Raw genomic sequence first — 15057 nt, forward strand, 5'->3', positions numbered from 1 at the left:
CACATCTTGGAGAGCCTCATGTAAATTGTGCATTTGTTGACAGTGAGAGGGTGCAGGTGAGCTCAAATGTCAAGTCTCTTTGCTGTGGAGTGGAATTATGACTTGGTACTCTCGTGCTGGTTATCTCATTGATCAGCCCTTCTCATTGGCAGAGCTTCCAATCAGCTTGCCTTGGAATAATTAAGATGGGGGGATCAATCAATCGTTATTTACATACACATTGTGGTTGGGACATAGAACCCAGGACCTGTGGGGGAGGTAATAGAAACAGTAGCTATTGGTGAAAACTTAGATGCCGCTGCTTTGACCTGTGAGGACTGCAGTTCAGCAGGACAGTAACAGGGGAGAGTGTCCTCAGCTGTCCCTGGGGGATCCCACATCTGCTGGTAGCAAGATGCCTCCTTCAGACCCTGAGTACTCTCCCAACATACCATATCTGCTGAATGGCTGTGTCCCTTCTTCTTTGCAGTCTTGATTTGCAGTGTCTAATGTGACAATCCCTTTATCTACCTGGATTCATGAGAATGTTATCCTCAGCAGGTCAGTGAAGTAGACCAGCACACAGCCCAGAAGGACTCTGGTATCAATGAGTGCATGAACTAAGAAAGAATTTATTTATTCTCTCAATAATGCAAGTGCAAGGCATTCCTCCAGGAGCCAATAATACAAGTTGGAGAGAGATGGATCCTACCCTCCCCCACATGTGCAAACACACACATGCACACCTGTGTGCACACACTTTGTAACCATCATCATTTGGAAGCAGTGTTGCTATCTCCATTACTTGTGGTATGATCATGATCATGATCATTTATTGAGCAGCTACTATGAACAGACACCCAAGGTCTTAAGATCCAGGCTCTGCCCTTAGGGGCATATATAGGCAGGCGAATACACAAGAAAATAATGTAGTGAGTGCTAAGGCAGAGACAGAGAGTCCTAAGGGCTTCCAATCAGGTTGCCTTGGAATAATTAAGATGGGGGAATCAATCAATCGTTACTAACATATACATTGTGGTGGGGACAATAGAACCAGTGACATTGGGAGCTGGCCTGATAGCAGAGATTTTCACCAGCAGAGTGATGTCAGGGGAAAGAGGAGCTGGAATTAGGGAGACAGGAAGTGTTCAGGCAGCATAGGCTGTATGTGTGACGTGGGGAGAGAGGAGCATGGTGCACAGGTGGGAGGGCAGAGGCGGAGGACCTAGTGAGAATGTGGAGGTGGCTGCTGGTTTGGGGGCAGGACAATGGCTCCCCTCGGGTGTCTTCCTGCAGTGCTTGGGAAGACAGGATTTTGGTAGAAGCCACTATTAGAGGCTGGCTTGTTTTGTGGACTGTCTCTGATGTCATTTTTGCAAATATTTTTTGGGGAAAAATGTGGTCCTCTTTCTGGAACCGTGTTCAGGAATTGGCAGTCCACGGAAGTGAATCACACCTTTGCAAGCACACACAGGAGGTGTGGGGTGACCCTGTGTGACTCTGTGTTGAGGCTGAAGACAACCCAATAAAGCTGAGGGCTCCTGGGAGCTGCAGAATCTGTCCACCTGCCTCCTTAGCCCAGCCTCTAGGAAGCTGCGAGACATCACATATTTCTGACACACCAGGAACAAGGTGGTGCTTAATAATTGAAGCAGCCATCAACAGCAGAGTAGGCATCTTCCTCGTCCCTCCGTCCCTAAAGTCTCGTCCCCATGTCCAGATGCACATTATTCCTGCAAGCAGAGACAAGTCCCTCTAATGCTACTGAGGTTCCCAAAGACACACCTTCAACGGCAGGTGACAGCCTATTAGGTTTGTCCCCATGGCATTTGGGGGTAGGAGAAGGAGTCATCCAACATCTTGATTCCTAGGAAAACCACTTCCTCCCAGGGAAAGATGCACCACCCATGTTCTCCAGCAGCTCAGCAACAGACAAACATAAACTGGATGGGTTGCTTTGTTTATGTGACAAATGGGATTCTTCTTCCATTTCTGCTCAAAGAATAGATGGTACCAGAAATCTGAATCCCTTACTGGATGGGAGCATCTATGACCATAAGTAGTGAGAGTACTGCTGCTGTTTTCTTAAACAAAACAAATGAACAAAATGAAACAGAAAACAACTCAGGAGCCCAATGAACGTGGCCCTTCAACAGAGTCTGCCAGCTTCCAGAGGGCGCGTCCCCCTCTGGAACAAACAACCAGAAGTCTCATTTGTTTTATAATCACATTTCATTTTGGATTGCAAATCATATTACCTGGTTTAATCACTTACTTGCCCAAAATCAGGCTCTTTTAAAAACTCAATCTACTCTCAACCAAGATATGTCACCAGGAGGGCTTTACCGAGACTACACCTAGACACCAGGCACCGGCCTCTGGGGAAAGTCCTGAGGCTGAGTCCTCTGATAGTGGCGAGTCTGCAGGGAGGGTTCAGCCATCAGGAGGATGTCTTTGAAGGTCACGAAATTCATTTGGCTGTATAAGTTCTGGTGTGTATGCTAAAATAATCAGTCACGTTACTTTATAGTCACACCTCGTTCTCTTGCTCTGGAAAATCAATAAAGCGAAGAGAAGGACAGGGATATGGTGTGTAACTATTTAAAAGAGAGAAAACAAAAAACAATATTCCGTGGAAATGGTCCTGGAGGAAGTGCAGACCTAGTTTTCATAAGCAGGCTCGATTTTATCTCCAAGCTCATCACTGAGTTATTAAACCAAAGTACCCAGCCTATCCTAGGCAAAAATACAAAAAAAAAAAGATAAAAAAGGGGAAATAGCACGCATCTTTCTCTAGGTGCTGGGAGGCACTGGGAATTATCCACAGCCTTTAAAATGGATTTCTAAACTGTGTCCATTAAAATGGATTTCTAAACTGTGTCCATTAAAATGAAGTTTTAAACTGTGTCCATTATTCACACACTTAATGTTTTGTTCCACCAAATGTCACAAATCCTAATGTTGCTTTGCCTGGGAAACTTCCCTACCTAAAATGTTCCTCTCCTCTGCCACCTGCATTCCAAGCCCCAGCCTAAGACCCTTCCCCACCGGCTGGTGACACAGGAAGGACCAAGGGTTAGAGCTAGAGGGGGGGAAATGAGTCCTACATGAGGGTTGGTTCCAGGTAGCATTACCAGCTGCAGGACACCCCGCCCACCCCAGGACCTGTCGCCGAGGAGACTAGGGAACCGGGGCAGAAGAAGGAGCAGTCATTCATGGATCACTTGGTCACATCTAACTTCCTTTGCATGAGCCACTGCTGGCTTCAGCACAGACCTGCCTGTGCTACAGTATCCACAACCAGAATAGATGTCACCCAGTCCAGATCTAGAAGGTTCCATTGTCATTTGTGACAACTTCCCATATTACACAGCAAGTGCTTTGGTGACATTCCTGAGGGACATGGAGGGACATTGACAACCTGCCAAGGCATATCCCAGCCACCTGGCCGGACAGCTGTGCTTTCTCTTTTTCTCTGATGTGGAACTTGGAGCCAGTCCCACCCATTGGCCCTATTTCTACCTCTAGCCTTCATCCACTCCTGGTTCTGAAGTTCACAAGACACCAGCCTTGGAAGCTCAGAATCTGCAAAAGGGTCATTTTAATGTTTCCCTCCTCTGTTTAGTAGCCCCTTCCTTCCCAGCAGGCCACAAACACGTCTGACCTCTCTTTCCAGGGATGTCCACCTGGTCCTGTTTGCCCCTCCCTCCATAAGTGTGGTTCACCAACATTAAACAGGTTTCTTTACTGCAGAGACTTTCCCTTTGACCTGCTATGAATCTCCAAGAATGGCCCATGTGAACACCTGATGCGCCCAACATCTTGAGGATTAGAATGAGGAAGGTTTCAGCCACATTTGGTCTGCAAGTTCCCACATTCCAAGACTGGACACGGCTCCCCTCCACCTCTGATTGGACCAGAGAACTCAGTCGTCCCTTGGGATCCACAGGGCTTTGGTACCAGGACTCCCCAAACCCAAGGATGCTCATGGTCCTCATGTAAAATGGGGAGGTATTTGCACATGACCTACACACACCCTGTCCTACACTTTAATGTAATATCTCTGATTACTTACAGGACCCTGTGCAGTGACAGTGCCGTGCAGATGGTTGTCGTGCTGTACCGAGACAGGGAAGAGATGGGGAGATGCCTGTCCGTGTTCAGCACAGCTGAACAGACCAACTACACAGAGCACCAGTGAAGGACAGAGACCCAGGCGTGGATGTGGGAAAGTGTGCCAGGGTTCGTCCACGCGTCACTCATTCTGGTGGCTTCAGTGGGATGCTGGGTACGTGACCAATTCAAGTTTTGCTCAAGTTTTCTCGGATTTTTTTTCCAAATATTTCAGTCTGTGTTTGGTTGAACCCAGCAATGCAAATCCACAGACATGAAGGGCACTGTCCCTAAACGCCTTCCTACTCGAATGAGTTCAAGATGTCTCATGTGGCTCCCATACACCTCCACCCCAATGGTTTCTTTTAAATGAGCCAAGGAGTCTATGTGGGTCTAGAATTGGAATCCAGTTCTCCCACAGATAGAGCAAGCTGTCTTCTGAGAGAGAAACTTCTAGCTCTAGCGGTGGACTTTTCTGTGACCATGTTAAGTCTTCTTTAAAAAAATAATTTTAGTTGTAGATGGACACAATACCTTCATTTAATTAATTAATTAATTTGTTTTTATGTGGTGCTGAGGATCAAACCCAGTGCCTCACACATTCTAGGCAGCCACTGAGCTGTAACCCCAGCCCCATCTTAAGTCTTAATAATCCCCATTCATGTTTTAACTTAAACATGTCTTAGAAGAAGCTTGACCACAGTGCTACCGTACTCTGATTCCTACTTTAACAATTTGTACCTCTGGGTCTTGGTACCTGAACTTCAAATGCAGCCTGGCACCAAAAGCCCTTCCACCTTTCCGAGACAGCTCTTCTCCTCCGTATTCCTGTAGCTGCTTAGACTGCCTGGCTCACAGCCTTGTCAGCCAAAATGCCCTGTTACTCCAAGTTCCCTGGACATTCTACTCCCCTGGTAGAAAATGTGAAACCTACATCCCCAGAACTCCATGCCCAAAGCATGATGCTGCTTTCCTCTTTATCACGAGAAAGGAACAATTTCCCATTCTTTAGTAAAATCACTTGTTCTTTCCTAAGTATGCATACTCATTTAAAAAAAAATACGAAAGATGCAGAAAGACTAAGAAAAAAATCAACCATAACTTCACCACTGAAAGAAACCTACTATTAATATTTGGGCTATTTCCTTATACCCTTTCTTAAAGAATAAAGAAATCTTTCTCCTCCCTACAGGAATCCAGCTGCCAGTTCTTAGGCATTGCTTTGAAAGTTTAAACACACTAGTACTTAAGGTTGCCTTGAGCAAAATTCAAGTCATGCAACTTATTTCTTGGAGTAAGAATTTCAAATCATTTTATACAGAAAAATGGGAGGATTTCTTTTGTTTGTTTGTTTTGTGTTTTATCCTGGTGCTGGGAATCAAAGCCAAGGTCTCATGCATTCCAGGCAGGCGCTCTGCCGCTGAGCTACAGCACAGCTGGAAAATGAGTTTTAAAACATTTTACCTGGCGGGCTGGGGTTGTGGCTTAGTGGTAGAGTGCTCACCTAGCATGCATGGGGCACTGGGTTTGAGCCTCAGCACCACATAAATATAAAATAAAGATATTATGTCCACCTAAAACTAAAAAATCAATATCTAAAAAAAAAAACTGTGTTTTAAAAAAAGATATTGTACCTGGAATGTCAATCACTTAGCGTCCTTCTAGACCATCCTCATTGAAAAATGGCATCAGAGGCAATCGGGATGGGGGAGGGATATCAAAATATGCCCCACCTAGTTTATAACAGTCTCTTTTTCATTGAAATGAACTTATTTTGTCTTCTTCCCAAATCCATGCATACAATTAATAATTAGGGTTTACAAAGTCCATGGCATGGTCTGTGTGCTACAAGGTGAGAGGCCGTCTGCAACAGTTAGAAAAGCAGACAGCAAGTTGGCTCACACTGCAACACACTGGGCTTTCAGAAAGGGGGTGAGTCATGTGGCAAGAGATTTAAGATCCGTATGGAACTGCAAAGGCCAACAGAAGACCAGAGGAAGAAAGCACCGGCAGAGGCCAGGGGCAGGAAGGGGCCCTCAGCCAGCATTCACTAGGTGCCAACTATGTGCCAAGCATTGTGAGAGGAAGAGATGGGACAAGGAATCTGATAAAAGCAGTGCTGAGGGGGGATTTATAGGTGCCCTTGGGAAACGGGAAATGCGTCCCCCGGGAAAAGCTCCCAGGTTGGCCGTGGAAGCAAAGAGCAGGGGACGCACACTCCAAGCTCTGCTCGGTGGCCTCCCGGAATGCTGTCTGGAAGAGGAACGTGGAGAGCCCAAGGATGGTTTCCTTTGTGCTGCATCAAGGGGTGGACCCAAGAGCCCCAGAGCCAGGGCGCGCTCTCCAGAAGCCCCCTCCCCTCCAGCATTGACCTCTCCAGACATCGAGGCCACTCCAGAGCCTCCCTGTCTCCCCTGCCTTGGGCATCTGACCCGGACCTCCTGTTCCCTGACCTTGCCCAGGGACCTCCCACCTTGCCTGGCACACATTAACAGGTCAATAAATATCTGGGTGATAACAAATGGAAGCCAGCTCTCACTTCCTATTCACCCACCGGGCTTCGAGCCGCTATCTTAATCTCTGCGTCTTTGAACCCAGTTATTAATTTGGCCCTGAGAATAGATTACACACGAACAGCTGCCTTGCTGAGCCGCGTGGGGTCCGTGAGTAGCTGCTGGGAGCCGATTGTAAACACCCTGTTACCGCAGCTTATCAGTCGGGACACAGGCCCCTTTGCGTGATCACAGTCACGTTAATCGATGCCATCCAGTCATCCTCCCACCAGACATCTATTGAGGCCATACTGTACTGCAGGCACAGAGCTGGGAGTCACGCATACAGAAAGAAAAAGGCACCATGAAGTGGAGAAAAGGGTACAATATAAACACTGAGACCACCCGGAGGACTCAGGTGGAACAGAGTCTGACAACCACAGAGAATAGCTATTGATGAAAAACTAATATCAGTAAACACATTTAGCAAGAAATTAAAAATAACCTATACACGCAAACCACTAAAGATGGGAGGGGGTGCCTCTGGGGGTGGAGCCCAGGATCTCACACATGCTGGGCAGGCACTCTACCACTGAGCTATTCCCCTAGCCCCAAGACATATTCTCCTCGACTTTTAGGTTTCATAGGGGGTAATTATGATAGCCAACATCTACTATGCACCTACTGCATGCCATGCCTTGTGTATCCGGCTGTGCTAAGCACAGAAACATGCTGAGCTGGATTCTTGGGGATGAGGGGCCAGGCCTAACCATTTGCTCTTGGATTTGCATGTGGCTGGTTTCAATGCCAGATAAGCTACAGATAGAAAAGTTCAAAAGATAATTAAACCAGTTAAAAAGCAAAACGGCACTGGAACTGAAGCCAGGCTTCAGAACCAATTTCCAAGAAGTAATTTCATCATCATAGGACATCAAACGTGACTTCTACTTTCAGCTATGCAAATTCCAAAAGAATAATACCTCACATTTGCATAATGCTTGATGCTTTTCAAAGTGCTTTCTCAGTTATTAATCTACAGGAGGCTTTATTACCACCGGAAACATAAATCAAAATTCTGTTCAAACTCCATTATTTTTTCCACTTTCCCCTCAAAACCCAGAGCCACCTAAATCCAGGTGCTTTCTACTGAGAGGGTAACTCTAATATACGTAACTGACAGAGTGGATATGCACAGATGTAGCATATTGTGAGATCTTCGATCTCCAGACATCACAGATCCAGGGCAGAAAATCTGTGGTTGAATTAACAAGACCACAGGGGAGCAACCGGTAGTTCAAGTTCAAGATTCTTTCAGGGTCTCAGACTTTGTGGGAGCTGTACATGTTCATTGGAATTCATTCCCGTCTATTAGATATTAGGAAATTAGCTCTACCAGTTTCTCCCTAAGTCCACAAAGTGGCCCACATTTGCCAAACAGATTCCCTGTCTTTTCTGTTTTTATTGTAATAGGAACCAAGAGGCTGAATCTGCTCTAAATCCAACAGAGAGGATGGTGGAAACACGAGGTGAGAAGATAAGACAGGGTATGAGGATAGACTTCTCCCCAAACCGAATGCCTTTCCAATTTGTTTCTTTTTCCATCTCTTTCAAACTTAATTATGTGTGGCGTTCCCAGCCACTGAATCACCAGTGTTTCCTGACACTTCAATCTCATGCATTTTAGCAAAAGATTAACCTGCCTGTTTGCTTTTAATTCTGAAGCTGTGTTAATACTCAACTCCCTCTAGATTAGGAAAGAAGAAAAGCACACTCCCACATACCCCACCCCGCACCAGGCACCAGCGAGGCTCCAGGGCTGACACTTCTGCCAACGTCGCTGTCCCTGGGGTTGGCTGCACTTACCATTTCAGGAGGGCCAGGAGAGCCACCAGCAGGGCCACCGTCACCAGGGGGCCACCCGCTTCCAGTTTCAGAAATCCCAAGGCTTCCATCATTCCCCTGAGACCCCAGAGAGGGCGGTCCTCCAGGCAAAAGAGGGGGGTTGATGTCTCTGCCCTGACAGGAGCCCTGAGCTTCAGGTGGAGGAGGAGGAAACAGGCTCCCCAAAACACACCTCGCCAGTGGGTCCCCAAAGTGTGCTCTTTCTCAGAGAGCCTCTTAATAAAGAGGAAGGAAGAGGAGGGGAAAACAAAGGGTTTGAGGGTAAGGCAATGATTCAGCAACTTGGTCTTCTTTGATGACTATACTGTCAACAAACATTTATGTTCACTTCCTTGGGAAGCAAGAGCAGATGGACGGTCCCATGTTTGCTGAGAAACGAGACGGGGGCAGCCATAGACTGCGACTCCCACACGCAGTCCTCCAAGAAGGCCTCTCCTCCAAAGTACGCATCTCTACACGTTCATGATTAAGTGAAGATATGGGTCAGAAGATTATGAGGGTCCTGGAAAAACATGGGGCGCAACATCAGCCTGATGGAAAACGCTCCCTGCTTTGAGGCCAGCCTCCCCACGGGCTCCCTAGTTCCTGGGGCTGGTGAGGCCACTTGGCTGGGAGGGTCCTGGGCGTCTGGCTGGTGGAGCAGAGCACAGACCTCGGCTCGTGCCAGCCAGCACTCTCATGGTGAGTTGGGAGGTTCCGGGAATGTCTAAAGCACGCCCACAGGCTGTGTGTGTTCAGCTCTGAGCCACCTGGCTGACGAGACAGAATCACCCTCGGATTAGTCAGCGTATTCCACCTGTGGGAACAGGAAGGGCGGATCAGAGAGGTAGGTGGCAGGTCACAACCAGCTGGGGGCTCTGGGCTGTGTTCACAGGCTCAGTACTAGACCCCAGAAGGAGGTGGACGACAAAACAGGGAGACAGAGAAGGTGAATTGCAGGTGGAGAAAAGGGCTGCCAAGGTCATGAGCACGTGGCCGTGATGGGGCGTGGGGATGACCCACTGCAGAGCGTGGCCTCAGGTGTCTCCCGAGGAAAGCTTCCAGCCCAGACGTGTCCCTGTCCGTGCGGAGTAGTTCATCCCGTGAAGAGCCATCAGCAAAGCCTCAGGGGACCTGTATGAAGGTCCCAGGGTGGGGAGACCCCACATGTCGTTGGCACTGCAGAGAAGCCAGTGCCATCGGAGTCCAGAGAGCCAGCTGGGGCCAGCAGTGGCTGGGAAGAAGAGCTGAGGTCCCCAGAGGCCAGATATCCACTGGGGTCACTGTCAGAAGCTTGGGCTTCATTTTCCAAATCCCTCGAAGTGTCGTGTGGCCACATTTACACAGGTTCCCGAGCCTTGGGCTGGACAGAAGAATTCACTGGGAGGCAAAAGCAGAGGCCTTCTAGGAGTCTAGTGCCTCGTCCAGACATGAGGAGGCTTGACCACGGTGGGAAAGGGAGGTGGGAAGGACGAGGTGGGGGTAAGGCATGTTGGGGTGGACTCCATGGAATTCACAGTGGAGCCATGTGAAAGGGAAGTGGAAGGAGAGACCGTGTCTGACTTCCAGACTCCTGACTTGAGCTCTAGGTGTGTAGGGTCCATTGATGAAGACTTGGGAGGTGGAGTGTTGGGAAAATCACAAATTCTGTTCTGATCCTTGAGGTGCCTGGGAGAGGCCAGAGTGGGGCTGTCAAGTCCAAGTAGAATCTCAGCCAAAAACATAAATAATAGCCATAATTAGTCATTGTGACCCCATTTATGGAGTGCCACCCGTGTGCTAGTTGCTCTTCTCTGAGCTTTCGTGTGTTTATTGAATCCTTATGAACAAGTCTTTAAGCCCCATCTTACAGAAGAAGAAACAGAGGCCTGGGCTGTGACTCAAGGCCGTCCCGTGACTTCCTCAAAGATACATTTAAGCCTGGACGTCCTCACTGTAATTGTGGTGTTTATACCCAGAGGAACCGCTGGAGTTTCAGCCATAAAGAAGACGGTGACCCACCCAGGCACCAAGCGCCTTCCTGGCTCCCTGGCTGCCCTGCCCCTCTGTTTTGTTTGCTGGCTCCGTGCCCCCAGCTGCAGTACCCCATCTGGACAGTGTCCTTGGCTGCAGCCCAGCCCTCTTGGATTCCCCTCCCCTCTGTCCCATCGACCAACACAATGGACTAGGTGTTCTCTCTCCCAGGGCAGGGCCAGCGCTCCACAGGGGCTGACCCTCCATCCGTAGTCCAAGGAGCCGCTGTGCAGGGTGGCAGCAAGTGCCATGGAGCAACGGCAAGGTCATCATGGCCACGAGTTCAGCCTGGGAGAAGTGACCTTGGACATGACTTCATTCCGTGCATGTAACAGACACGCAGAAAAAAAAAAATTAAAATAAAGGATTCCGAGGTGAAATAAACATGAAAAAGGCGGGTGGTGTGAGCTTCAAGAAGTTTATTTACTGTGCGACCTCTCAGACACTTGAACCTGCTCATGGGCACAGAGGACATCCAACAGAGGGCCATGGAGACCACCGTTACCCAAGTGCATCTGACCACAGAATCTGTCTGCAGGGACACTTATTAACATACCCCTGATGTAGCTGTAAGGCACATGTTTGAGAAATGTTGACCAAGGAGTAGAACCCCCCCATAATGGAAGTGGCTGGTATGGGGTTCTGTCCTTGTCTAGTGATAGGAGCCAGGTCTCCAGTCCCCTTCTCGGGCTCTTTATCTAGACCACGTCCCTCACATCTCCCTGTGGATATGCTCCTGCCCACCTGGCCCCAGTCCCTCCTGTTTATGGAGATGGCTTGGCATGCTGGTGGCTGGCCCAGAGATGTCCAGCTTTCTTGAGATGCCAGCTCTCCAGAGGGCGCTGAGTCCACTCTGCCATCCTCTAACTAACATGCCTGGAGCCCCTCCTAGGTGACTGGTGATTTGCAGAGACTGTGAACACTGTGGAGGGGTTTCCACACCCTTTCTGTGCCTGCTGCAGAGTAGAGATAATACTCAAAATCGTGGACCGTAAATTAACCCAGGTGAAGTGCAAGGGTCAGAAATGAGAGATCTAAGGCATTTTCATCAGGAAAGTCACATGGATAAGGACGTATTGCAATTTTAATATCTGCAGTGTGGTGCAGGGACAGTCTGGGTGGGATCTTTCTGGGACAAAGGACAGACAATTGCCATGATATTCACCATCATTAAACATTTGAACTTTAACTACTTTATGAACATTTTTATTTTAACAATATGTGTATCCAAAATAATCGACTCAAGGGCTGGGGTTGTAGCTCAGTAGTAGAGCACTTGCCTAGCATGTGTGAGGCAACAGGTTTGATTCTCAGCACCACATAAAAATAAATAAAATAAAAGATCTATTGACAACTAAATAAATATTTAAAAAAAACCAATCAACTCAACAGAACTGTGTGGTAAACACCCTATGATCCCCACTCCCACAAACAACCTCCATTAACAAATCAGTATACACACACTGGGTCTTTTTCCCTGCAAGCACAAATATGTATCTTTTTGGTTTTTGTGGAAAAAAAGATCATCATGTTCATGCAAATATGCAACTCATCTTTTTAACTTACTCTACCATGAACATCTGGCCATGACCATACCTAGAGAAATATATCATTTATTACCTAGGACTCCAATCGACAGACGTGTTATAATTCACTTAGTGTATCCTCTGTCGAGTGGCATTTGAGGTGTGCCCACATTTCCCCAACTTCCAATGAAATCTTAGAAGTGGAATGGCTGGACCCAAAGTCATGTGTTTCAAAACTTCTGATAGGCCAGGTGTGGTAGTGCATGCTTATAATCCCAACGACTCGGGAGGCTGAGGTAGGAGGATCACAAGTTTGAGGCCAGCCAGAGCAACTTAAAGAAGTTCTAAGCAACTTAGGGAAGTCCTAAGAGACTGAAGTGAGACCTTGTGTCAAAATAAAAAATAGGAAGGGCTGGGGATGTGGCTCAGTGGTAGATTGTCCCTGGGTTCGATCCCCAATGTTACAAAAGGAAAAAAAAAAAAAAAAAGAATGCTGGTATGTTCTACCTTGCACACGGGCAGTATGGCTGTCGCTCCCTGAGTGTGTGCAGGGCCCACTGACCCCACTAGAGAGGCCGCCCTCCAGAGCAGTTCCCTTCCATCTCCGCCCACTCTGAGTCTATCTTTCTCTCCTCCTACCTCCAGGCAGACATCTCCCCAGAGTTGAGTCAACTGTTTTGTCTTGAGTCTTGTGTTTCTTTTTAAGGCTTCCACTCCATAAACTCCATGGTATTTCCTCCATGTTCCCTGTGTTTAAAAACCGCCTGTGCAGATGTCGACGCGGGCCTTCCTCCCCAGTGGAAGGTTCCCAGCTGCTCGGCTCAGAGCTTGACGTCTTTGACGGGGAGAGGCAGAGGCTGAAAGAGGCCACGCAGGGCCCTGGGCAGAGATGACAGTGTGTCCTGGGCACCACGGGGACAAACAACTTGGTCACGTCACCTCATTTCTGCCTCAGAGCACCCCGGGAGGAGCCGAGCAGCATGTTTCATTCCTGGGTTCCAAGAAATGGGAAGTCTGGTGACATTAGGGGACGTGCCACACTGCCTGTTATCAGACACTTTCTGGAAGCCAGACTCAAGCCCGATCTCCCGCTTTAAACCGAGTGTTTTTTCCAATAACTCCAAAGTCACACCTCAGCTTTGAATATCTACAGGTCACCTCACCAGTCCAGGTTGTGACACAGTTTACTGATGCCCGCTGCCCCAGGCTGCGGAATAGCACATTAAACGACACCAGAGGTTGGCGTGTGTCCTCGGTCTGCTTCACTTCCTGGCAGTTATCCAGGGGCCCCCTTGGAAGGCAGAAAACCTCAGCTGCCCCCATTCTCCTCAATGTTGCCCAGTATCTTAGGAACTCTGTCCAGTTTTGGGGAATGTAAGATCAGGTCAGGAGGACTCCCCTGTCCCTTCATTCCTGTAGCCAACAGACCCTGAATGAGGTTCTGGGCACTGGCAGTAGAATCCCAGCACATAAGACCCAGGTCTCACCTACAAGGGGCTCAGCTTCCAGCCCAGGGAAATGGACATGGAAACACCCGAGGGCCCTCTGCCATAGCTGTGAAGGCACAGAAATGCACAGGGCTCAGAGAAGACAAAATCGGAGAACAGGAGATGGGCAAAAGGTTTGGAGTAAATGACACCTGAGCTTGGACTAGACGGATGAATTCAGCCACAGAGCAGAATAGATGAGATTGGCACACCTGATGCTTGCTCCAAGGCACTGGAAGCTAGGGAGAGGGGAGACGGGGACAGGCCCCCAGGACAGATCATGCAGGACACTGTGGGCTGTGCCAGGGAGTTCTCATTAATTCCAGGGTCAGAGGGAACTCAGAACAGGAGCTGAAGTTGGCGGCAATGGGATCAGCTTTGCTTCTAGAAGTATCCTCTGGAGGTCTACCCCCGAGGTGCAGAGCCAAGCCGGGAGGCTGCAGATCACGTGGGGAGGAGATGATGGCCTCAACAAGGCAGAGGACGTGGAAACGGGGGAGGAGGGCTGGCCCTTGCCATCATGGAAGGCAGAATGACGGTACTTGGTCACTGATTGAGTGTCGGGTGGAGAAGAGAAAAGTGGAGGATAATATCTAAATTTCTGGTGGCATTGAGAGCCCTTGGCGGTGTCACAGAGCACAGTGAGGACTCGGAGAAGGATCACATGTGGGAAATAATAGTGGCTTTAGCATTTGCATGCTGAGCCCAAGGACCCTGGTGGCCGCACTGGGGAAGATGCTCAGGAGGTAGCCAGACCCACCGAGGGCAGGAGAAAAATCTGATGTGGGGGAGCCATTTGTTCTTGAGAACCAGTGCATACAGATGGGGCAAAAGTGCAAGATAAAACTGGCCCCAGAGAACACGGTGTCGGGAAGTGGACCAGGGAAAGAACGCTCAGAAGGGCAGCCTGGGCAGGACGGAGCGGGGAAGACCTCAGAGCTGGAAAGCCAACAGCGGGGCGCTCTGTTAGAGCTTAAGGGTGAGGCCTTTTGCTTTCCAGTGACCCAAGTTCAAACCTGCTGCTTCAGTGGTTCAGATGGTCTCAGAAAGCCGCACCACCTCTTCAAACCTCATTCTGTCACACTGAATCCTGGGGAAATCGGGGTACCCCCAGTAGGCATCTTAGGGCTCTGGCTCACAGTAAGCTCTTACTACATGTGGGCTGTGATAATTGTCACCAAACGCTACCCGAGGACAGTGGCAAAACCAGGAAGTGCCCAGGATCGTTGAATGTTCCAGGAAGACCAAATGAGGTGGCTACGGAAGTGTCTGGATTAGGCAAGTTGGTCATTACAGACACCCCCAGGATGGCTCTGAGAGAGGTGTGTGTGGAGAGAGGGGACTAGAGAAAAGGAGCTTTAGAAGGGGCTGATGCGCCCCCACCTTTGGGTGCCATGATTGAGACATGGGAGAAGGTACAGGCTTGGGCTGGCTGGAGCAACAGCATTTCCAGGTGCTGCTATTTGTAGATCCCCCATGAAGTGAGAATGCCCCTTGCATTGGGGGACTTGTGAGAGACAGCAGCCATCTGTGTGCATCCCCTGCCTGTGATAAGGGCAGAGCTCT

The 15057-nt window shown here is 48.8% G+C and overlaps 1 protein-coding gene and 1 long non-coding RNA gene across 2 annotated transcripts in view; one reads left to right on the plus strand and one right to left on the minus strand.

Moving 5' to 3' along the window:
* LOC139705485 (uncharacterized) overlaps positions 1-4260 on the plus strand; it is a 46884-nt gene extending 42624 nt beyond the window's left edge. Inside the window, exon 3 of the long non-coding RNA XR_011707441.1 lies at positions 4057-4260. This is a non-coding gene — a long non-coding RNA (uncharacterized lncRNA). The remainder of the gene's footprint in view (positions 1-4056) is intronic.
* Positions 1-8694, minus strand: part of Tbxas1 (thromboxane A synthase 1) — a 154775-nt gene extending 146081 nt beyond the window's left edge. The window contains exon 1 of the mRNA XM_027952143.2: positions 8448-8694. Within this exon, the coding sequence (XP_027807944.2) occupies positions 8448-8539 (92 nt within the window). The 5' untranslated portion in view covers positions 8540-8694. The remainder of the gene's footprint in view (positions 1-8447) is intronic.
* Positions 8695-15057: the final 6363 nt, after the last annotated feature.

The sequence above is a fragment of the Marmota flaviventris genome, chromosome 1, assembly GCF_047511675.1.
Source record: "Marmota flaviventris isolate mMarFla1 chromosome 1, mMarFla1.hap1, whole genome shotgun sequence".
In the NCBI taxonomy this organism is placed as follows: Eukaryota; Metazoa; Chordata; class Mammalia; order Rodentia; family Sciuridae; genus Marmota; species Marmota flaviventris.